Below are 26,744 nucleotides of genomic sequence, written 5' to 3' on the forward strand. Positions count from 1 at the left end.
TTCATTCAATTTAGCACAGAGGTGAAAATGTTCTTAAAGGACATCACAGCTTACAGCTTATTATATAATTAATCAATTAATTAATTAAATTATATTATATTGTTTAATTAATGCTGCTGTGAACAAGAGATAGGAAAGTTTCAAAATTTGCTGGTGTAAAAAGTAATGGCAAAAGACAAAATAAAATATGTCACTATTTATAATTTAGTTCCATATCTATTCACTTGTCATATGAAATGACCAGGAAGTACAGAAAAGGGAACTAACTGTATTAAAAACTAAACAGCAGATAAGTGGTTGTAATAGTGTTAACACTTAAATAGATATCCATCATTATTACCTCACAAGAATTTCAACAAAAGATTTGGTATGAATGAAATTAGATTATCTTGTTTGCTTTATTTGACACTACAGATCTTGTGTGATAACAAAACTTACGCAAATCTGTTAAACTAATACATTATGATTTTTTTTTATTTAAATTTTTAATCTCATTACTGTCTTAGTCTTTTCTTTACACAACTCAGTTTCATGATACTGGAAGAGTTGCTTACCACTCATAGCTCACAGGCCTTAGAGTACCTCCCATCACTAAATGCATTCCCAAAAATAAGGAATATATTTATTAGACCCTGTAAGATTCATATTTGTTCTAATTAGGTAACTGTTAAATACAGAATTGACTTATTTAAGCTGCAAAATCATTTATCTTCATTCATAATTATAAAAATATTTTCAAAGTTTGTAAAGGCCTCATTCACTTCCAGATATCACATAAGCTTGTAGCACTCTACAGTGACTAATTAATGAAATTAAAAGTCTTATAATACAAAGCATATTTGTAAAGAAAAGTACTTCTGATGTTGTTTTAAAATTACAGTGAGCTGAAATGCCCTCCACCTCGGTAAAATAATTGGTCATGTACAACCTGCAGGAGTGGGCTAAACCCTATAAATTTCCTTTTGCACCCAAGAATTGATCGTTTCGGCATGTTAAAGGATCAGAGGGTCCATTTAGGAACAAAAGAGTGACACCAGCTAGTGCAGTGTGAAAAATGTTAAAATGCTGTTTCTGTCCACATAAACACATACCTACATACTATTTTACAACCTGCAAGAATAGTCAGTGATGTGATATGTTTATGTCATATTCTACATATTTAAGTGAAGCATTTTTTTAGTTCAACCTGCTATGAAGTTAAAATGCAAGCCTGGTAAACAACAATGTATGTCCTCATCTTTACCATATGCCCAAGTGGAAGAAATAAGTTCCGGAGAGGTTTAAATAGAGGAGCAATTAACGAATAGTATTCTTGGACATTCTATTCATTCCTACAGTGTCCTCCTTTTGCCTAACAAGTTCATGAATGATTGCAGAATGCTGAACAGTTGGTGTGAAAGGAAAGAGCAAACAATCTTAGGGATAGTAACTCTCAGTCCCTTGTGGGGAAGGGAAAAGGGATTGGAGCTATTGCTAAGCAGTCTGCCATCCCCTAATGAAAGATGACATACAAGGTCAGGTATGCAAAAATGGTGGTTATCCACATGCAAGAGTATGCATATGTTTTGTCAGTGTCACAGCACCACCAAAATAATGGGAGGTTTTATAGAACCCTTAAGTATCTACATGTTAGTTTCCTGAATCAATACTGCTGTCTGTGTTGTGTATCACATTACAGTGCTAAAGCTTATACAGTCCTGACAGACACCAAGGCATCATTAAATATTGCCAGGCTAATGGTACCATGTGAAGGATGGAGGAAACTGGTAGTGAGTCCAGGCCACTTTCTTCTTTCTTAAGCAGCATGGCCAGCCTTACACATAGGCAAACTAGGCAGTTGCCTAGAGGAGTGCTCATCTGAGGGCACCTTTATGCTCTTTATTTTTTTCTAAGTAAAGAAATAAGTCTGCTTCTTTACATGGAATTTTTTAAATAAATGAAGGGCAGAAAAACTCCTCTAGCAGAATATCATCCAAACAGGGAGGTGCAGCCTCCAACTTTCTAGTCTTTGCTGTTCCAAAAATTAGTTTCCAGGTGCAATGCACTTGACCAATCAATTTAAACAGCTTTCTACTCTTGGTTGTCACACAAGGTGTAGAACCCCCAGATATTGAAATATCAGAAGTAGGAAGGCACTGCAGATGGCAGGGTAGTGGCAGCAGGTATCAAAAGCATGAGGTACTTTTTTTATTATAATAATCCTGGTGAGCAACCAGACATATGGATTGGTGGACACATCTGTAAACAGAGGACCTGCTGATGGTCCCTGATTTCACTATATTAACTTCTGAACTGTCACCGATTTCACAGAACACCTGACTACTGCTTCCTGTTTTTGTCCTGCCCTCATAAAATCTGATCTTTTTTTTCTAGTAAATCTCTAAGGATCACACTCAGTCAATAACGCTAGGCATTTAAGATTCAGGCTACTTATTCAGAAAATGCATGTTGATGCAAAGCCTGTTGTTCTATTCGTCTCCCATACATTATTTTTGCACAGATGTCCTAGAGTTTGTTGTACTTTTGGTTTGTTCATTTTAAACTTTGTGGTTTACTAGTTAAAAAGGATTCAAGATGCTACATAATGAGACATATGAGTTTCTACAAGTGCTGTGCAAATCTGTTTATTTTGTCAATTCTCCAAGTATGTAAAAGCAATATTTAAAATGGTGTCTCCGATTTTGGGAATTTGCTTCTTCAGTATTTTTGGCTTTGTCCTTGATTCTTTCACTAAGAACCTAAAAGAGAATTTTTTTAAATGCAAATAAGAATGTGATATCTGTATACAAATTGGCTATATATACTGGGACTGTCTGTGAAGGAAAATTACAACTATTTTCTTATTACTCTGGTTTTATGGGATTGCAGTGATTTGTGTGAAGCAACTTGGAATACTTTAATGCATGGAACAAAGTTGAAATTATTACATGGCCAACATTTTTTACCACAGTCAGACCTTCAGATTCTAGGGGCCTGGGGGACCCAACCCTAGACTGCCTACTCTGCAAGCAGATATTGACACAGGCTTAACATTAGCCTCTGCTCTGTACCTCATCCAGTCTAAAATCACCCTGCTTAAAGGTATGCACTGAAGATCACTAAAGCTTGTGGTTGTGGTGGTGGGGGCTCGGGATGATGTGGTCATTATTACGTCTATAAACTCTGCTAGCTGTGCATAGAATGTCACTACAGCTTGTGTAAGGGCTGTGGGCAGTGTGTTCATTGCATCTTTATCTTACGCCCAAAAGAGCAAAGTGCGCACAGAAGGTCTCTATAGCTTGTCTAAGGGCAATGTACTATTTAGCAGCATCAAGTCTGAATGCATTAATGTCACTGTTATTTCCATTTTCCCCACAATCAAACATCATACACAGATAATTGTGATTATGGGGGGGGGGGGTGATATTGCACTTACATATATCCAACAACAACAACTTGAAATATGTCTGTGTCCAATTTTTTCTTTCAACTTCGTTCCAATATAACATCAGAACAGTACACAAATGGTGGCTGCCTTTTAGGCATAGGGATGAGGAGGCTTGCTGTACATATTTAACAGCAGCCACTTGACATATGTGACTGTGGCAGATATCATACCTCTCAACTGTTCAGATTTTAGCAGAATGTCCAAATTTTTGCCTCACATTAATGGTCTATTCCTCAAAACATCTGTAATTTTCTGACACATCAGAGTTGAGCTGAGGACTGAAGTCACTAAATAATGAAACTCATTTGTGTTTCAGACTTCATGTCCATCAGATAAATGCATGCTACGACAAATCCTGTTATTCTAGCAACTTTCTAATTCTATAAAGGCAATATTTAAAATCAATCCCTGTTTTTGGGCCTTTGTCCACCCATTCTGTCAGGTCTTGTCCAGATTTTTTGCACTACGAGGTTGAGTGGTAGGGGCAGATTAAGCCTTCCACTGATCTAACACCAAAGGGATTCACAAAAGCTATCTTGTTTAGGTGGTGTTAGGGAAGCACTATTCCCAAATGTACTACATACATCCTTGGTTTTATTATGAATTGCAATTTTGTTAGACACAATTTATTTCTTCCTTAAAAGAACAAAAATAAGACTGAATTTCTTTGTTTGCTCATAGTTTTGATCAGGCTATCATGAGATCAAAAGTTTGGAAAATTGCTATAAAATGCACCTCACAGCATCTATAACCCAGCATAAATTCTGCAGGTGTAGACCTCCAGATCACCAGTTTATTCTGATTATTTATTCCACACTTACAACAGTGCACTACTGGATAGTTGGGATATCTTGAATGGATACAGGAAAAACAAAGCTGAAGAGTAAGAATGAATTTCTTTCCTTGCTCCTCTTTTTTCCTCATGCTATCATTGGAGCAACAGGTTGGAAATAGCTCTAAAATGCATCTCATAGCTTCTTTTGTCTCTTGGCTTCTGGTGGCCTTGTAGCTTCCTAATCCCTGGCTTAATATGATAATTTACTACAGTGTACTCTTCGCCAGATACGTGGTGTTGAAAGGATACAGGAAAAAGCACAGATGAAGAGTTGGATTGAACTTCTTTCCTTAATTATTATAATTGTTTCAATCACTGGAACAAAAAGGTTGGGAAAACTGTAAAATGTACCTCAGAACACTCTCCTAGAGAGCTAGTAGCCCCCCTGACTCCAAGCTTAATTCAGTTCTTTCCCTTGCAGTTATTTCAGTGCTGTTTGGCACACTCATGGTGTACTTAAAGGATGCAGAAAAAAACCTGCAGAGTGACAGAAAATGTGCAGAAAGGTAGAAATAAATGCAATCTGGATGATCTGGGGAGGACATGGGGGATGTCTGTCTCTGGTGAGGGGTGGAAGTGGGCCACAAAGGAGGAGGAGATTATGGAGGCCTTTTCTAAGGGTGGCATACCTGTCAACCTCTGAACCATCTCTAATGTTTTGGGACATCTCTAATTTTGGGTCAACATTTTACACTTTCTCATCTAAAACTGGATTTAAAAAGAAAAAAGAAAAAAGATGATTACAGTCAATAAATTCTGATAGTCATTACAGTTAGATTTATTTTATTTCAGAAAATACATTATAATTCACATCCTCTTTTCTTCTGTAGCATAAGCACATGCTGTGATAACATCATTATACAGACATCTGTGAATGAGATGAAAGCATTGCTTTTCATAAAATTGGACAACTTCTCTGATCACCCATTTTAATCCAGGGCACATGCTGAAACCTAGGCCACAGATATTTTAATTTTCACACAAATTATTGCACAACAGCCTTTTTTCTTCAATATCACAGCCATAGCTGATTGCTTCAATAAATAAACAAATAGCCAGAATCTTTCCAACGATTAAGTGCAATGCACCGCACTAACATTCACAGACATGATTTCCTCTCATCTTAGTCACTCCAAAAGCAACATGAGGTTACAAATGAGGAAAGCAAGGAGCTACGTGATGCAAGGCTGAGTAAAACCAAACCGTGTGTGTGTGTGTGTGTGTGTGTGTGTGTGTGCTGTATATCATACATAACTCACTTTTCTAAAAGTAATCATGGGGCATTCAGAAGGGCCTTGCAACAAAATCTTTAACAGTCTAACCTAGGTGGGAAAACCACATTAGTACTGGTCTTGTAATTAAAAGAAAACAAAAACAAAAAACACCATCATCACCAGCAAAAGGTACATACAGCAGTATATAACAATGTTAATTACAACTGACAGGGCCGCATCAGGTTTCTAAATTTCAGTAGCTACAGTGTTAAGTACACTGCAAGACACGCACATGCCCAGAAGTCACATTTTACATCTGTGAATTGCCGGTAAGAACATTGCAAAGACACAAACCGCAAAACAGTATGACATCATAATGATTTATCAGATGGTGTTTCACTACTGATGGTGAGATGGTGAGCAGTTAAGTACTGTTATCATACCTTTCAACCATACCGAATTTCTTGGAAATTTCCAGTTTTGAGGCTAAAATAATGGGGTGCCACAAATTCCAGGGTGGCCCCTTGAGATCATGACTTTTTTTTTTTTCAGAGAACTTTAAAAAAAAAGTTGTTTATGGCCGCAGGCCTGCCCACTGTTCCTAACAGGTCCCTTTTGTTGTCTTTTTTTCCCTGTTTAAACCATATTTCCCAGCTGGCTCCCTCTGTTTGATCTCAAGAGCTTTATACCACAGTCACAGAGATCCTATTTAACAGTGATACGGAATTGTGTGTACATGTTTAGTTTAATTATAATAAAATTCAAAAATTTTAATTCCAGCAGATGGTAAATCTGATTTAAAAGAGAATGGCACATATAAAATCTGAGTTACATCCTTTAACACACTGCGAATTACAACATTGTGAAATGCTAATGACAGGAGCGGGGCGCCCTACACCATTACAGGTGCCATAACTAGCAGTTCTTTTCTTGATTACAGTTTGTGTCGATTTACCCTTGCACTGACATTTTGGATTTTATTTTGCACAAATTCAACTAGAAAAGAAATATCTCTTTTCATCCTCCGGTGTCCTTCCTTATGATCCTGGGCATGTCCATTTCATTTTATTGAGAGAAGCCATTTTACTTTTTACTTGAAAACACAAAGCAGCACACTCCAAAAAGCTTTGAGATGCCACAAATATAAAAACAGATCTTTTACTTAAAAACACGAAGCGACTTCAAATGACACAAATGTAGAAATAGATATGGACTTTTGTCCCATACTGTATGGAACTTCTTTTTTTTATATTTCTGGCACTGTGGCATCTCAAAGCTTTTTGGTGTGTGCTGCTTTGTGTTTTCAAGTAAAGAATAAAATGGCTGCTCTCAACCAACGTTGCCGTGGAAGTGTATTTGTTTTAACTGCTTGGCTTTCCTTTCCTGTTTCTTTACCTTCTCAAATTTCCCCGAGTTTGCTTCCTTTTGAATGACACTGGAAGGAGGAGTTCTGAAATCACCGCAGACTGCGAGGTACAGGAAGTTAAATCTTTAGGAAGATCACTTGTTTAAACCAAAAAGAAGACCACATAACCAAAAGGGACAACTGTGCACAGAGTGCTATAGATGGGGTGCAGCAGCAGGTACCAAGGCTTTGTCAGCCAGTGTACATTTTATAGTACTTCCAACTGCCAATTAAACAGTAATTATAGGAAATGTGTGTCTGCAGACCAAACTACATTTTATGTTCAACTTCAAGCCATACTGGAAGCAGGTTAAAGAACTGTTGACTCCCAAATTTGTGGGGAACAATGTGACAAAGTTGTGGGGTGCATCAGCTTAGTAAAGACATTCAGGGGGATCACTTACTACAACCTAGAGATCAGGTCACCTGCAAACCCAGAGTTGTGCGATTCGCTTCAGGATACTTTGGAAGAATATTCCGGAAATCTAGTCAGCAATCAGCATTAACAACAGTGAATAAGTTTGCAGTGGGGTGAGACCCAACTGGCAAGACAGCAACAAGTGTGTGTTTCCCCTGTCTGAAATTATCGTCTTTTTACGCACATGGGGCAGGCAACAAGAACAAAATTATATAGTCTTTGTAAGTGGATATGGAACAGGGGCTCTAAGTTAATAAGGGGAGGAGTAATAAAATGTGGTGGAATGGAGCTCCACGTATTACCTGCCCAGTTTAATGTTTGACTTGTATGTTAGGAATAACAGACAAGCCTCAAGATGATCCAAAGCCCTGAAATCAAGATTAAAATATTTGGTTAATAAAGTTGTGAATGAACATTGCGTAACATTATTTAGTGACTTTAACGGCTATTGTTCTTTTATGAAAGCAATATTTTTTAGCAGAATCAAGAAAAAGGGTAAGCAGGGTATTTGTTATAGTTTAACAGACCACAACAACCATTTCATTTTCCGGTGGTGCATTAGTTTTTGCATTTTTTTCTGTGTATGCACAGTATTAAATGTCCCCCAAGCTCCTGAATATTAATTCAATCTAACCTTGCAGTCAGGTTTCAATACGAAGTTGATGGCCAGGCTCCTTGTTAGCTCTTGTGTACTTGTGAACACTGGTTGTTCCCATATTATTACTTTGAGTACTGAAAAGCATGGTGTTGTGTTTTCATCATGTAAAATCATTTTCTTAGGTACTTTACCTTTTGTTTTTGGGTGTTTGCATTTTACTGTTAACTATTTTGCATCTTTGCATCCTGAACAAATTCACTTTTTATTTGGTTTACCTTTATAACTGCAAATTGCGGAAGTGCGATTATTCATAACGGCGACTCATATAAGCGAACTAAAACAGCGAATTTCAAAAAATATCGAAAATTAAATGGTTGAATTTTTTTCGCCTTTTTTCGACATGCAAACACCACCAGCATATCACTGTGTTCAACGTCAAGCCATACACATACCAGCAAACATCAGAAATGATTCCTGTGATGAACGGGCAACAATACAAGTCCCTTATTCAATGTAAGCAATGTACAGCTTCCTGAATAGTGTTCAGTGTAACGTATTCCCCAGAAAGTAATGTGCTCCACAAATAACAAGTGCAATGATAACTAAATTCAGGAGAAGGAACAGTATTTCGCCACTAATTTCACAAATCCTCTAGCAGTGAATTCAGAACATTTTTCCAGTAAAACTGTAAAGGCTGCTTCCTTGTCCAAGAGTCTTCTACATTTTGGTGATGAAGGCAAACACAACAGTAGTCTACGTCTTAAACCATCTACATGATTCTGCTCAAGTTGCACAGCCTGTAAGATGTCAAGCATATAAAGGGTCTTCTTACCCAAAAAACTATGTAGCCGCCTGTGCCAACCCTCAACAGCATTCTGGCTACGAGGGTAGCCCATACCATATGTATCATACTGATTCCAAAAAGTAGTATCAAATAAAGGAGGCACTCTTTCACTTGTACTTCCCCTCATACCATATCGCCGTGGCCTGCCATAGATATACGTTTCCTTAAAGAAGGTACAGAAAGGCTTACCCTCCTCTGGCATGTCAGCTTCTATTTCATGGAAAGTAGTACATATGTCACCTGGGTCAACAAACGCTAATGCAGGTATCTCCTTGCACAACATTGCAAAGGATATACTGCCTCCAAAGTGACCTGCCAAATGTAAGCGTTGTATATTTCTCCAAACAATTTGGCAAAAGTGGAACCAGCAAACTTTGGTTAATGTAGTAGGGAGATGTCTCTGAATAGAATTCACTGCAGCCCTTTCGAAGTCTGTCAACATCATATTGGGAAGTAGTCTAAATTCATTTTCAGTACACAAATTCAACACTATGCTCCAAAAGCATCGTAACACCTTTCACTTTTGCTGGGCATTATCCCATAAACAACAGGTACCACCTTTCTGTTAACTCCACCAGCCAGTGCACAATGTAATGTGTAAACTTGTCTACATTCAGTAGTACTAACAGGGAAGGTCCCATCTGCCATTAGGTATTCAGATTCACAAAGCATATTCAGATTATCCCTCGTGGTTATAACAACAACATTGGTATCACTTCATTATCAGCACTATGTTTGATAATGAACGAAGCATTCTTTAAGGGTAGCATGTCAGCACTCAGTTCCCTGAGATTATGAAAGCCATTGCACTTATCCAATTTCTTTCTGTACCTCTGTCTACCAATGGTCTGCTTTAGGGCACTAGTATTCGGTAACTCATTCACAACTGCACTTGATATACCAGCTAGGACTTCTGCAACTATTTTGCATGGGTCCTCCACAGATTGCTCAGCACGACGTTTCAACTGTTCTTTTACCCTCATTACCTCCCCTTGCACTACATCTGGAGCACGGTAATGTGGCATGCTCTTAATCAGCCTATAGCCATGTGCATCATTTTCAGTGACACATTTGCACCTTTGTTTGTTCTTCCTAGTACAACACCAATACTGCTTGACCTGGACAGCCTTTTCCTTGGTAATACTGATACTCGTCAACTAGCAATAATTCCCGTCATTTCTGTGTCCTACTTGTGCTGTATAATGAATTCATATTTCCGGGTGCAAAGTCCTGCAAAGTTCCTTCCCCTGCCTGTAACACATGCAGTACATATTCACTACAACATGTCTTGCACCTTATTAACTGAACATATGCAACACTTTACACAACATATTATGGCAAAACAACATTTCCACATTTTATACAACTAACTATGCTACGTAAACATTTTATACATCCTACACCACTTCTTATGCTGAGAGAACAGCTAGCTTATCACTATATGTCTATCAGGAATAACAATTCAATAACACTACATTAATCCGGTAGTTATATTGCTCACGATAACAATGAAAGCTTACATTACTTTTACACAATAGTCCTGCTTTACTCCGACTCTTTTAAATCAATTAACACACTGCTGATTGTTTTACCTCCATAGTCCTTAGATCGTTTGCTGACATTATATATCCACAGCGACAGAACACAACTTCAACCATGCAGATCATGTGCAAACTCTGTTTGGGCCAGTAAGCATTTTACAGGACGCAGAAATTATGGTATTTCATATGCGACACAGCTTAAGGTCGTATTGCATTTGTGCGACTGTTTAATGTGCGAATGTATTAGTTCATTTGTCCTTAACAAATTTGCACTTACTTAAGTCGAACATCTGCTATCTGGAAAATGGTATTTCAAACTTTTTGATGTCGCCCGATTGTGATTTGTCATTATAAAGGTAAACCTTTTATTTTCTATGTCAGTTATTTTTTATGCAAGTAGGTATGCTGATTTGCTTGGTGTTGCTTTCTGTCTCTTTCCAAAGGCACAGTGAATACAAATTATTTTTGTAGATTTGCTAAGAAGAAGAATAGAGAAAATGTGTAGGTCATCCAGGGTAGGGAGGAGGATGTGCATGCAATATGATGATGGTCTTTGTGGGGTATCTGCTTATAGAATGCTTACTTAAGGATGTAGGTGGGTAAATAATACAGGCAGTCATACCAGAACTTAGACATTCATAACTTACTGTGCAGAAAATGCTTGTTGATGGTATCCCACAATTCCATTGCAGTGGGTGGGGTTACATAATTATGTATGCACGTTTTATGTTAATAAGTGTCCCGATTTTTGGCCAGTTGTACCTACTTTTTATGGGCCTTTGTTCAGATTTTTGATGTTTCCAGGTTGAGAGGTATGACTATTATCAAAACATTATAATGAGAGTATCACTCAGTCAAACTACTACATTCATATACTTCACACAAATATTTCTGCAGGAAGCTGTGTCTACTCTACAGATGAAGTAGATACTTAATCAATACAGGTTGCAATTTCCAAATACACAAACATCAAGGTCTCAAGATCACACAACCTACGGGCAAAATGAAAAGTTGATTTTCTGATTTTCTACTAAAATCATGCATTCTCTTTTCTCCAAAGTGGTGTAATGCCACAGTTAAGACGTTTAGAGACCAAAAAAAAAAAAAAAAAAAGATGTTTAGAGACTGGGTTGTGGTGACAAACCTGCCACATCAGAGGTGGGGATGCAATCCACTGCAAAACACATATCCATACTATGCATTTTATAGACCTTTTATTTACTAAATTTTACCAAAAGTACATGTTAATGTATCTAGAATTTGCTGTTTTTTGTCTGACAGTTGGAGATTCAGAAAAAATAATCTACTAAATCATTATGTTCTGAACAGCATCTTTCTAATTTAAAGACCGTCTAACCTTTCCATTCAACACTCGAAGATTGCCAGTTTATATTCATTCTATCATTATCCTCTCTCTCCCTCTCTAGCCACGTCCCATATTTGAATCTCTTCAGCTTCCTTCTTTGGATTAAAATATGCACCCAACAATGACTTCAGTAAATGGATAAATGCTCCAGTTACCTAGCCACTATTCTTTACATTATGGACATTTTTTGGAGACAATAAACAAACCATGTCGATCACATGTTTACATAGTTTTTCCTAGTACAAAAAAACAAAACCCCAGGAATGCATTAAAACTTTATCAAAATCACATTTAACTAATATGGGAAAGTTTGTACTGTGATATGAATTTGCATGTCACTTATATCACCTTTTGTATTACTACAAGGTCCGAAAGTTAGTTGAAACCACCAGTAAGTGTATATTTTGTTTCTTGCTCAAATACAATGTAGAGTATTATAAGTTGTTATATATTAGAGAAATGTACTCCAAAAAAATTCACTTCAATAGCAAAACTTGAAAAGTGAATTTCTTGAATCCATTTTGAAAACCAATAACAAATAGTGATAAAGTGAAGTTTTAGCTGTCCACTATGCACTTGGTGTTATAAACAAAATGTGGCCGTGCAAGGTGTCCAACAACTTTTACAACTCTTACTTGATAAGAGATGCACTTTGTATCTGGCTCCTGTTGTGTGGCAACAAAAGGTGGGTTACAGCTTTTAAAACTGTTACTTTTTTCTCATACAGTTCTGTAGTGTTGACTGCAGAGGGTATGGCAGTGTAAGGGTTGCTTAGCTGTAACAGTGAGGTGCTTACATACACATTTTCCTGTAACAAGGTTGTTACAGTCACAGTTTTAGGGCAATCAGTGAGCTCTAGGTATTACAGACATAAATATATAATACAAGTACACACACATGTTAATACATAGAATTCCAGAAAACAGTAGCATGATTTAAATCCTAACTACTGTAACACTCCCTCTACCACTTCCCAGGATGCACAGAAATGGGAAATCAAACAGCTGGACATGTGCACAACACAATTAATTAATTTCTTTTCTTATCTTTTCAGTATATTTTACAGGTCTGTGGCAAATGGGTCTACTATAAGAGCTCAAAACCTGTGGTCTCAAAGCCAGGGACTTGAAGGTCCTGTAGCTTGGGGAGGCTGTCACTTGCACTTGAACTCTAATAGTTCAGGCAGGCAGCTGCAGCAGCTTACCAAAACACATTATACAAGTTCAAGCAAGGTAAAGTATGATAGCCATGGTGAGGGAGTGGGAGGGGATAGCAGTGTACATTAGGACACCAGTCAGGAAGAAGTTTTAGGGTTAGGAAGTGGGAGAGGGATTTTAGGTTTCAAGAACAGGAAGGGAGTTTTAGGATTGGGGAGTGAGAAAGGTGTTTTACAGTTAGGGAGCATGGAGCAGAACAGAAATTTTAGGGTTAGGGAGTGATATGGGAATTTTAGGGTTAAACTTAGGGTTCTGGTAGGGCTATACAGTTTTACAGGACAGGGTGTGGAGGGCTAAGTGGTTACAGGAGATCGACTTATATGGAGTTTGAGCACTTGCGTATTCAAGCAAGTGGCAGCAACAAGTCTGTTGTGAGCATATAGCTTGCACGCACTTGTAGTACATAGCAAATGTCTATGCGGTTGCTCAGATAACATATGCAAAGCAACTGTTTCTGAAATAAAATGCACCAAATGATACCATGACATATGACAAAGAATGGTGTATGTTGTGTGGTGCATGCAGTGTAAGCACCTGTGGAATAGGTATCATGCATAAACCTGGGACAATAAAGATGTCAACTGTGACAAGTAAGATCTGCAGCACACAACAGCAAACAGGTCTCCAAAACAACTAACATTTCACTGACTTACTGGTCGAATGACATTACAGTCTTGTCGGCCTTTGATGCTGATCATTTCCTGTCTCAACACACTCATGTTATCCAAATAGATTTACTTACTACAGCCTGAATTTCTTTTTTATGGGCTATTTTTTTTTTTTTGCTTTTACTTATTTTACATTTTAACAAGTTTACTGTATAGCAGTTACCTAATAAGCACTTTAACTAGGATGAAATTGAAGCTGATGCTGACTGCTAACCTGAACCAGTTCTATGACTCTGTCACACCTGAGGCTGGTAAAGGGAACCTGGTAGCTTTAACTCCTCTTTGCAAATATTCTTTACAGATCACTGTAAGGAATAAGTGGGTGGGAAAAGCTGGTAAGGGGTGGGGGCTGGCAGCAGGCATTTGATTAGCACTTGAAAGGAAGCTGTACAATGAAAAGCCACACCCTGAAACCGTGCTTATAATCACATTAGATAGCAACGTTATCTACAACAAAGCCATCCATGCTAGGAATTTTAATACTTAACACTAAGTGTGGCCTACTACTTAAGCAAATGACTAGATCCCTGAAGCCTGCAGATCAGCCACTGTCATGCAACTACATAAGGGAGGTCAACCATCAACCCTGAAAATCACAGATCCATTAGTCTTACAAGACTTGTTTGTAAAGCCATGGAACATATTTCTGACCCCATAATTTGGGCACTAAAAATCTCTTAGCCCTAAATCCACACAAATTTGGCTTTATGAACTTCTTTCAAAGGGTAAGTGGAGCAGTTGATGGTGATTATGCAGTGCACATGTCAGGCTTAGAGGTGGCTGTACTATCCCTATGCAGGCATTGCTAACCAACTGGTGAACATAAACATTACTTCCTATGAAGTGAAGCTGACAGCAAATTGCTTGTCAAAAAGATGTTACTAAAGTTGCAAATTACACCTCAGAAAGTAAAAAACGTCTAAAAAAGAGGTTCCTCAAGGAATCACTTGGTACAAGGACAATGACGTTAAACTAAACATCAAATAATGCAATGCAGTCTATTTCTGTAAAAGAAATAACTCTTCAGCACACTACAGAGATTATACACCTATTAAAACCGACAGTGTCAATAGAGATCTAGGCAACACTATAAATAATTATCTAGCCTTTGATCATCAAGTCTCCATTAGAGTTACAAAATTCTTCTGTCTGGAACAAATAAAAAGCAAAGACATCTCACCCAGAGCCAAAGTTGTCTCATTTCCCCTGTACTTATCTATTATCTGACCCACTATTGAATATAATACCCCCTGTAGTATATCAAAACATACAGCTCGATTGGAGAGATCCCAGAGGTAGGTTACTAACCAAAAGTCACAACCCTCAAGTCTTGTAGTTATATAGACAGACTTTCTATCCCTGTTTGGCCTATTGGACCATAAAAATCTCATTTTCCCAGACAAACCATGTCTTCATAAAAGTAATGTTTTTTCAAGCACAGATACAAAGGAATTTAATCTTTACAAATATCTCAACAATATACATTAGCAGAGCAGGTTGTTATTCCACAAAGCATCCCCCTACCCAATACTTACCAGAGTAGTATCTTAGCTGCATTCATGATGGCTTTAGACGTTTGGATGAGCTCTCACACATTCTCTGTGAACCTATCCTGTTTATCTCTTTTTGAGGCAGAAGATAACTCTTGATGTTGGGTGTTCTATCGAGGCTGAAAATGGTCTTATGACAGACTGCTCATGCTCTAACTATGAACCTATGATCAAGTATTAGGACCACTAGTGTTCACATATCTCTGTCAGAAATCATGGCGAATCTTGTTTAATGATTACACAAAGACTGGAGTGGTACCAAATCAGAAGTAATGGAAGCAGCCCACAGCATAATGTAATGTGAACTGCATGGTAGACATACAAGTACAACCAAATTCACATGTGAAAAAGTGAAAGTATGCATACTTGGACTGGGGACCTGTGACATGTTTTGCATTACAAGGTGTTCCTGGCACTAAACATAAAATAGTGAAGGTTACAAATTTTGGTGAAATTAATAAAAAATACCTCCATTAGGATAAGTAAGCAAATGGTAGACAAATGAAGAAAAAGATCTGAGTTTTATAATCACCCCTAGAAATGTTACTCTGTTTGGTTTGGAAAGGGCAGTAGAAAAAATAAATAATATTTATTTATATTTGCTTACTGGGGTAGTGCACAGATCACAGTGGGCAAATTTCAGGTATAGCCTGGATGGAAACAATTACAACAATGCAGAAAGCCATTTACCTTCTTGGCAAAAATGTTTACAAATTTGAACATAAACTGGCTCTGTACAATATATACAAGTATGTAGGCTATTGCCAGCAGTATTGAATCTGTAAAGATAATGACATCATTCTTTTGACCTCAGATTTTGGTGTAGGCTCCTCTACAAAATGTAGTGCTCATTGCTTGAAGCTCTAATTCGGGAACAGGATATTGCATTAGCTGAAATGAACTGGGTGTGTGCAGTACATGAATTGGATCACATAGGAATCAGATTGAACACACTGCAGGCAAAAAAGGAGGCCTGCTATAGATGTATGGCATCATCAGGCTAAGTAGGAGATACAAGAATGATCATAAAATACAGTGGGTAGGTGTAAGTGTGGGAACAGGGGAGGGGGGGGGCTTTAAAAAAGTTGCCAGGAAATATTTGTCATAAAAATGGTAGCAGGGTTCTGGAATGTACTGCCAAAAGGAAAGGTGAAAGGCTGTGAAATATGGAGATACAGTGGAGTTTAATGGTTCCCGGAAAAGACACAAAACTGTAGGGGTAAGGGTGTGGCACGTACATATGGCCAGGCGCAACAAGTGGTCAGAAAAGGTCTTTAGACATAAAAGTATTAGGGTGTTCTGCTTTCCAGTTGTGCTGTTATTTTATCCCATGTTTTTTGCATAAATCTTAAGTCCAGTCACACAAAGGTATACCACTGGACATAAGAATAGTGAAGAATTCTGCATTTCAGCACAGTGCCATCTATACGTTGTATGGTAACAGGGGGTTATGAGTGGGTTGCCAATTATAACCTGCTTATTATACATTTAAGACATGGATGCTAAAAAACTCACCTCGATAGGTGAATCTTGGCACCCATGTACCTTGGAGCTTTTCTCCCCGAGTCTCTGCTGAAAATGGACATGAATCCAGTCAGACTATCCCAGTTAACAAATGTAAAATAAAAATAAATAAAAATAAAATAAAATGTTGAGAACACATTACAAGGTTATGATCAGATACCTTGTCATAATTCTTTTCAGTTCATGGAGCTTCATCTGCTCCATACACAAATAGTTAAAGAAAATAAAAAAAAAAAAAAAAAAACACTACGTTTTGTCAGCTTTCAAAGCCATAGTACTTAGTGAGTGCTGTCAGAAAGGCAGTGTAAAACAGTCCCTTATGTTTATAATCACCATGCTTCTCAGATTTCTGCCTCATACGTTTGGTCCTCATAAAATATTTTTTTTTGGACAAACTGCTGAGGACTAAAATTATTAAATAATGACAGATATTTGAGTTTCAGACTTTGCATCTTTCAGAAAATGCTTCAGAACACATATCCTGTTATTCTAGCTACTTTCTAAGTTTATAAGAGGAAGTCAGGCAGGGACATGTTACCGGTATGGACAACGGGCAAAAAAAAAAAAAAACTTTTTTATTCTTCCACTGCCTTTGCTGATCAGTTCTGGTACATTTGACTGCCTAGTACAGGAGCCAATCTTTACAAATTAAGCAGGGGGTGCTTAACATTGGGTCTCACACTATAGTAGAGCTTAAACAATTTGTCTTTTTCTAAATATTGTAGCATAATCACAGTGTACTATGTACTACAGAAAAGTTCTGCTTCAGTACAAAAGGAACAACTTCATCTGCACAGTACTTTTGTTGTCTTTCTCTGCTGTCATGAAGCTGGGCTCTATCATTCACTTACTTGTTTATGCATGCATATAACTCTGAGGAGCCCCTCTCCTGTGTAGCCGAGTTCAGAAGGTGGGTCCCTAATGCAGTACTTCAGAACATTATGGGCTGTAAAATTAATACCGAGCCATTAATGCCATTTTTTTTGCAATTAAAATCAGTGATTCTAAAAACGTCTGCTATCTCATCTCTTCATCTAATGGTGGTCTGGTAAGGCTGAAGTTCTTTTACTTTGTGTCATTTGACTGCACATACAAGATTTAAAATGTAAGATACCCAACCAGTTCTTGCTTTCTCTCAGCACTCATCCATTTTAGAAGGGCTGCTTAGTACACAGCACAAGGCTGATCAGCAAACCAAACAGAAAAGCTCAGGGAAGTTTTGTAGTACTATTCCAAAATCATGTTCTAACTACAACCTGGAAAGACCAGTCTTGGATTTAGAGTGTGGAATTCCCAGAAAGTATCAAGCCAACACACTTTGCAGAGTATAACAAATCTTTCCACGTCTTCAGTAGTGTAGCACTACAGCAGTTTTGTAATATACAAAGCAGCAAAATAAAGTGGAAAGAGAAAATGCAGACACAGAAATCAAATGCAAAAAGAATTCTGGGGTGAATTACATTTCTACAGATGCTGCATACTACAATAAAAAGAAAAAAAAACACATTTAACATTATAGTACATGTCTATCTGCCCACATTCCTGACAGCCTCTCTAAGAAATGTAAATTTCTTGATCAACATTACAAATGCAAAAAAGTACCTGTCCCCTAGAACACTCCAAAAATACAAACACTAACCCATGAACACTGCTACAACACATGGAGTAAAAAAAACGTTATTTAAAAAATATAAATTAACATATACAGATTCACCTCTCCATCCATATATAACCTCAGGTACACTAACATATTCACTTTTTTAAATGCCACCTTTCAGTTTTAGTTTACTTCTGTCCCTCTCTCTCATAAATGACAAGCTGCTACAAAGTAGTATGCGCTGCCACCTCTTCTCTTTTAAAAATGCAGCCGTACCTTATGTCACATTCTACAAAATATAACTCCATTTAACACTGGAGTGTGCACACACAGTTTCATAATACATCACTTACATAATGGAAATTCCTATTCAGAAAAAAACATATGACAGAATTTGAACCACTCAGTATTTTACAAAGGGTTTTGAAAGGGAAACTCCTTCACCCAGGCCTACAGAGTGAAATATGGCTCATGCCACTGTCATTTTCCCCTTGTCTGTAGTCTGTGACAACAAAATTGTCATCCATAATGGGAAGACAAATGTGATAAAAATCAAAGCCTCTTACAACACCCAATTTTGTATGCCCAGTTTGTCAAAGGGCTGAATAGCACCAAAACTATTAAAATGCAAGTTTTCATCTTAAATACCAGTTGGAGGAAAAATAAATCTAGGCATGCAAATGTACACCCACAAAATATATATATTTATTTACATGTATATAAACACACACACACACACACACACACAGTGCATTGTTATCGAAATGTGCATTCTCAGGATGAAGAGAGCAAAAGACAGCATTATTAGGGACAAGAACATCTATCTATACTGGCCTGCCTTATGATGCAAGCACTAACAAACTCTGTCTTCTGCAGGAGCCATATTACTGCCAATTTCCTAGGTCAATACCATATAGACAATGTTTATATTTCACCTACAAATATGTGGACAGCTATCATCCATCAGCATTCCATATCATGGCATGTTCTTCCCAACACCTAAATATGAGCTCATCGAGGACAGTGTGATTGACTATTTAAAGGATAAACCTACACACTATGTACTTGGATGTAATGTCTCTTAGCTAACTTACACAGGGCATATCTTTATGAATCCTACCCTTGAGTGCACAATTATTTAAGCACATATTATGCATAGCAACACTATGTAATGTACTAAATATACAGAAATCGTCTATGACTCCTCGTAACCTGTCCATGCTATGATTTTACAGTAGCAGCTTTGTTCTGTTACCTCAGCCCAGAAAACCAACAGAGTTCAAAGAATATGACCTTGACATATTGGATTATTTGTTTTTTTCTAATCAAGGTTATAGTACACTGAAGCATGGTAAAAAGAGTGTGTGTGTGTAACTGTTTTCCTGTTCATATTTTGCTCTCTTTCTTTCTACAAGGAACAGTATTATTGCCAACCACAATTTGAAGGTGCTTTTCATGTCGAGCCCATGCTCATATCACTAAAGGCACCAGGTTATGAAAAATATTGTTCTGGTTATAGCCACCACCCTGCCCACTTCCTTCTCCTGTGCATGAGTATGACAATAAATATACACTGCAAATCCTTCTAAAGTACCTTCCACATAGGTGCTAAAATATACTGTTTCCAGTTAGAGGCCTCCCACCTGCACAGGTAACATAATCACACATCAGGACAGAAAGGCAGACTTAACTGTCATTTAGTATGATTTACTAACCTACCAGGGGAAGCCCAAAATTACATTTGCTTACTCTTGAACACATGTCATCAAAGTGCCATATTGGCACTCGAGTCTTGATACTGCAGCAGCTGTGTATCAAAGTCAAAAGGATTCTGCAATATGTCACTCTAAGATAGTACCTCTCTACAGCATCTCCAGCCATGCAAACCATTATTTAGCTATATTAATACACAATTAAAAACAACAACCAAAAGCTGGCAATTGCATATCAACAAAAAAGTGTGGAAAAGGACATGCATTACAGATTACCTGCAGTTTTACAATTTTAAAATAAAGTTAAGCATTTCAGATTATAAACTGTGATTTAGCAGATTACAGAATAGTAACACTGTTGGCACAAGTAAAACTGCATACAGTGTAAAATCAGGCTGATAAAGGCTAAACATATCAGATTAAAAATATGTATTGCCTGACCTTGGGTGGCACAGTTATGCAACATTTGTTAAATCTAGTTTTCAGGAAACCATATGCGTAAGCAGTGTTGTTCCCAATGTAATTTTCGACACTGTGTTACTCTACATTTGTGTGTGTGTGTGTGTGTGTGTGGGGGGGGGCTCTAGCACTTTAAATGAAAAGTACTGTTTTACATCTTAAGACTGAAATTAGATGCATTTGATGTCAATGTCAATAATACTGCAAACAATAATTATTAGAAAAGACTTTACTAAAGCACAAAAAAATCTGTGAATTATATTTACTCATCTGATGCAGACAACTTGTATTTTTAAATGAGCATAACAGTGTTCAAGAACAGAGTTTTTGACCTGCATGTTCTGTAAGAAACTAGAGACACATACACACTGTTACTAAAGCCTGACGTGTGTCACATTACATTTAATATTTCTTCCTAAGAGCTCCTTAGTATGGTTTTGTAGATGCTGACATATCCTCGAATGTGCCACCATATGTTTCCCATGTCACTGGAAACACATACCCATCTGCTTATAGTCTCCTAAATGTCCTTCTATTTCCAGAGTATTTTAGGTAGCTCCTTTCTCTTAAGAGCTACCTTTTACAGGATAGCGCAACTATGCTTTAACAAGTTTGGATTCAAAACTTGTTGCACATAACATCTCAAGCACCCCAAAAGTGTGCCACATCACTGACCCAAATAGCATCACATAGCAATTATCACAGACTCCCTAGTCCAGAAAGGGTACAGCAACTGAGATCATCAAAGGCTAGAAAAGAAACAAACTTCACAGTGGTGACAGAAGAATTGCTGGACATCAGTCTACAGTTTGTGAAATGAAAAATGAAACAGAGTGAAACTGTTTGCCACGCTGTCTTAATCAAACTGACAAACAAATGGCACAACTAGACGCACTCCTAAGGCCTGCGGGAGGTGTCAGTCTCATCCTACCACTCTCAAGTACTTCTAACACTCCCCATTTGTGTTTCCTGTCTATTATTACAACCCCTAGATGTATTTATTTCAAACTGAAAAACAAATGGCACAACTAGAAGCTCTTTTAAGGCCTGTGGGAAGTGTCAGTCTTAACCCTACCATTTTCACATCCTTCTAACAGTCACCATTTGTGTTTCCTGTTTATTATCATAACCCCCAGATATATTTATTTCATTCTTCATGACTGAAATCTTTACTTGCGATCATCAAAGTGACACCTGGTGGTACTAGCCACATAAAACTACTAGCTACTTGATTAAACCTCATGGCACAGAAATCTAGAAACACACATTCTATTACTTACAAAGTTGCTGGTCTTAATGTTCTCCTTTCTTCAGGGACCAAGGAAAATCGATACCATTCCTTACGGATGGAAAACACATTGCTCAAAAATTAAAAGGACTACATCACTAGAAAAGCACACGATCTAGTTATCTTTATTCCTTAACAAACTGAGAATATTATAGGAATGGGTAAGATTTTAACAGAAAAAAAGTTACCGTCTTCGCTTTTGCACAATATCAATTGGTCTGTTGACAGCACAAGGAGATCCATAAATATTCCCATTTCGTAGTTTTAGTCCTCGATCAGATAACATCAGAAAACCACTGTTTGTGGGTAAACTCATAGTTCTCTTTGTCCACTCTCTCTCTCTGATTTTCATTTGCTGGGAGCATTTCTGTTCCTACCTGTATCCTTATCCTCTCTGCAGCTCCAAGGTGGTGAAAAGCCCTGCAACATTGGAATGATTGTACTTATTTGTTCATACTTCAAAAAAAAAAAAAAAAAAAAGGGAGAGAGAGGCAGACAGAAAGTCTTTCCCCACCTGCAAATTATTGTTCTTTTAGTGAGTGTTGTGTAGATCTCCACCGTACTTAATCACTCCCTGTCCCAAACTTTTCCTTTTGTTTTTCTTTTCAAATGTGCAAATGGTAAAGCATATTTTTCAAAGCCTTTTTGGGTGAGCATTTTGCTTTCTTGCCCCTCCTAGGCTCCAGGTGTCTTCGCTGACACTAGAGTGCTTTGAGACAAAAAGGATGCTGTTGCTTTTACAGAAATGTAGCCCAGCCAATGCAATGTCTTCCCTGTCCTCCTTTGTTTTGTCTCTTTTCTAGCAGTCCTCAGTAAAGACTAACAGTCCAGTTTTGTGCAAGCCCTCACATGCGTGCCTTACCCTGTAGTGCAGTGTGACTCGCTTTGTTGTAGTCCCTCCCGTCCTCCTCCAAAGTTGCACAACCACAGTGAGCTGCAAAAGATAAAGTTTTCTAGTAATGTCCCTTACTCCATGCTTTATTACTGCTTGTGAAATACTCCCTTGACAGCTGAAATCATACAGTGCAAACCATTCACCACAGGCCACTGACAGAACTCTAAGCAAGTGCAAATTACATTGTGACATCACTACACTGAGGGGGTGGGACCAGTAAGCATAGGCAACTCTGAAACTATTTCCCATTAACTGTTTCAAGCCCAATAACTGCAAGTTGTAACTTAACAGTACACATACACACACACACACCATGCCTGAAAGTCCAAACTCAAACCTATTTAATACTCCATTAATCATACTCCATTAATCCACCCTCCCCTACTTCATTACTTCAAAAATTACAAGTGTTAATAAATAAAAATAAGCAAAGTTATAGCAAAAAAGCCAAGGCAGAACATCTTAGAAAGGCAAAATGTCTTTCAAATACAGCATTCAGGTTTATTGATTTCCATTATTCTGTGTACTGTGTGCGTGCATGTGTGCATGTGATTCTGTCATGAAAGGTTGAAAACTCAAAGGAGAGAATCGCAAATGGCAGAGAGAGAAGCACAAAACACTAAATAACTGCTAAGAGTGAATCACAAAACACTGACAACTACTCTCCCATGAAAAAAACCTACATCAGTAAATGCCAGCTACAAAACCAAGATCAGGTGTCATCTTGGCAGTGGTACTGTTAGGAAAAGTGTTTTTCATAAGTAACGTGCAGGTTAGGTTAGCATACATGAGAAAGGTGACGCCTAACCCTAACCTTACATATTACATCAGTAAAAAGTCTTTCCCTAATTGTATCACAACACAAAACAAAGGGACACAGAATATGCACAACAGAAAATGTGCACTACATTGACTCTATCCCCTTCCCTAATCCTTACTTTAATTCTAAACACAAAACACTTGAACATACACACAAACTGCTACAACACATTCTTGCACATCTTCACAACCACTTTTTCATGTAAACAATAATTTTCCTGGACATTACTACTTACCTACACTACATAAAACTAAATCCAACCACATGTGATTCACACAAATGAGCATTCTCTGTTTTTTACACACACAAAAACTTTTCAAGCAAAGGACTATTCTGTCTTTTGCGTTACAACCATAAATATACATAGGTATCAGACACCACATCGAACGTACACTATGCCGACACCTGTCTGGTCATCATGATTTGACTGACGCAGTCAGATGATTGGCAGGTGTGCAAGATCAACAAACCCTGGGTAGGGGAATATCCCCTTTCCCTAGGGATTGTGCGATCTGATCTCGGACTTAGTATATATAATTATCAGGGATGTGAGGGGTGCAGCCCTCGCCCTGTGGGTGCAGGGTGGCTTGCCTCCCTGCAAAAATACTTGCCACTATTTTAGTCTGCTCCACAGTAATCCCCAGAACATATTCAGAATGTGCAAATATTTGTAAATTTCACATTATGACTTCAATCTCCTGAGTGTTGGTGTAGTGTACATTCAAAGGGGTGCCTGACACCCACACACACACACACACACATATATATATATATATATATATATATATATATATATATATATATATGTGTGTATATATATATATATATATATATATATATGTGTGTGTGTGTGTGTGTGTATATATATATATATATATATATATATACAGCTTATCAGTGGGAGTGGTAAGCATCAGGTAGCCTATCTACCACAAGAGGAGTGCTCCCTGGCCCAGAAATTGTAGCTATTGGCTGTTTGAGCAGTTTTTTTCCATCTCTTTCAACTTTCTGGTTTAAAAGCCGCACTTATGCCTGTTTCCCGCCTTTCCTGTAACTAGCCTAGTCCATTTACAGAGTTGCTGTATCCAGGATTGTTAGTAACCTTCTGAGCCCCCAAGCCTTTCTGTGTTGGAGGAAAGCCTTCTAGCTTATCAGTGGGAGTGGTAAGCACTAGGTAGCTTATCCACCACGGGAAGAGTGAGTTTTGGCCCAGAAATTGTAGTTTATTTGGCCGTTTGGGCAGTTTTCCATTTCTTTCAACTTGCTGACTTAAAAGCCTACGTTTGTACTTGTTCCCCACTTTTCCTGTAACTAGTCTAGTCCAGGTACAAATTTGCTATATTCCAGGACTCTCTGTAAGCTTCTGAGCCCCCCAAGCCTTTCTGTGTTGGAGGGAAGCCTTCTAGCTTATCAGTGGGAGTGGTAAGCATTAGGTAGCCTATCTACCACAAGAGGAGTGGTTCCTGGCCCAGAAATTGTAGCTATTGGCCATTTGGGCAGTTTTTTGCATCTCTTTCAACGTTCAGGTTAAAAAGTCGCACTTGCTCTTGTTTCCCACCTTTCCTGTAACTAGCCTAGTCCAGATACAGAGTTGCTGTATCCAAGACTGTTGGTAAGCTTCTGAGCCCCCAAGACTTTCTGTGTTGCAGGAAAGCCTTCTAGCTTATCAGTGGGAGTGGTAAGCACTAGGTAGCCTGTCTACCACGAGAGGAGAGGTTCTTGGCCCAGAAATTGTAGTTTATTGACCATTTGGACAGTTTGTCCATCTCTTTCAACTTTCTGGTTTAAAAGACCACATCTGCGCTTGTTTCCCATCATTCCTGTAACTAACCTACTGGGTAGCACTAGAAAGCCTTAAGCTGATACAAGCCTTCTAGCTTAGGAGAGAGACTTTGGAGTGATTAAGTATCAGTTTTCTATACTTTCTTGCTGTACTTAACTGTTTTCCGCCTAAACACAGATTTTCCAGCATTTATTGTGATTTAAAAGCTTGTTTTTTTTCACATATTGTACTTATTTGACTGCCTGCACTTTTAAAAAGTTGTTTTTTGTTTAAATAATTTGTTTAACTGTTGTAGGCTGCACACTGAAGTGTGATAGCCTTTTCTGATCGTTTGTAGTTGTTCAAAGCTGTTTTAAGTGTATTTTTTACTTTTTTGCCTTATCTTTTCAAAAAAAACCCCCAAAAAACAAAAAAAATCCTTGTTTCCCGCCTTTCTAAGCTAGTATAGTTCAGTTTTCAGGCTAGTGCTGAATTCAGGGCTGTGATACTAGTTTCTGAGTTGCCCATACCTTACTTGGATAGAAGGAAGTTTCTCTGTTCACCTGTGAGAGAGGGGAGGTTTGAGCAACCTGTCTGTCCCTAAAGGAGTGGTTCCAGCCCAGAAGTTAGTAGTTTACCGGCCATTTTGGGCTAATTTATATCTCTTTCATTTCCCTACTATAAGAACTGTGTTTGCACGGTTTTGCGCACCGGGCAGTGCCGGTTAGCTATGGTTAAATTATTCCTGGCTCCACTAAGTCTCCGCTTCAGTTTTTCCCTTGAAACTAGTCTAACTCTCAACCTAAGCACTGAAAAAGCATCTTACAGCTCAGCACTTGCTCAGACCTAATAGCAAGCACTAATATACCCTGACACTGATTGCCCAGCAGGGCAAGGCTCTTTATTCACCCCTCACCAACCAAGCGAATAAGCAGCTCACCCTACTATTCAGACATGACCAAAGGGCAACTTCAGGTGCACTCTCCAGTCCAGCTGGTGAATCTGTTACAACTGCCTCATGTACACAGACAACCTCCTACCACAAAACACTAACATATGCGAGAGATGCAATTATACAGCCAAACTGGAAGATAAGCTGTCTCCACCCAAGACTGGAACAGACAGTCAAAAGGAGAAGGTTAACACTTGCGCCACAACTCCAGCCACACACAGAGCTACTAAAACAGCACTGGCAAAAAAATACACATAAATACACAAAATCATATTCGGAGGCACTAAATAAAAACCTGCAAAAGCATCACAGCATCCAAAGAAGACATCCAAACAACCTGCACTTCCCGTCGCAAACCAGACAACACATAAAACACAAAATCAGTGTGCCGCACAATCACAGTCCTTAAGGCGAAATAGCATACCTAACACACTAGTAATAGCACACTGATGTCGAGTCACTAGGCTAGACAAGCAGAAGGTTACTGTTAGCTGCCTGTCGGGAGCCAGAATCCGCCACATAACACAAGCACTCAGGTCACTCCAGAACAAGTACAAATATGAATCTGTCATTGTTCATGTTGGTGTGAATGACCTGAGATGTACCTCCCTGGACTACATGAAAAGAGACATGGAAGAGCTCTCTGATCATG

The 26,744-nt window shown here is 38.2% G+C and overlaps 1 protein-coding gene across 2 annotated transcripts in view; it reads right to left on the reverse strand.

The window, feature by feature from the left end:
• The window catches only part of LOC122787231 (cAMP-specific 3',5'-cyclic phosphodiesterase 4D-like), a 1,697,022-nt gene that overhangs the window by 964,068 nt on the left and 706,210 nt on the right, over positions 1–26,744 (reverse strand). The window contains exon 1 of one of the 2 annotated variants that reach the window (XM_044053830.1): positions 21,852–22,700. The exons of the other annotated variant lie outside the window; for it this stretch is intronic. Coding sequence (XP_043909765.1) covers positions 21,852–22,015 — 164 coding nt within the window. The 5' untranslated portion in view covers positions 22,016–22,700. Of the gene's footprint in view, positions 1–21,851; positions 22,701–26,744 lie in introns of those variants that run through there. 2 annotated transcript variants of the gene reach the window in all.

Source organism: Protopterus annectens, chromosome 13.part0, assembly GCF_019279795.1.
Source record: "Protopterus annectens isolate FY-2018-M chromosome 13.part0, PAN1.0, whole genome shotgun sequence".
Classification (NCBI taxonomy): Eukaryota; Metazoa; Chordata; order Ceratodontiformes; family Protopteridae; genus Protopterus; species Protopterus annectens.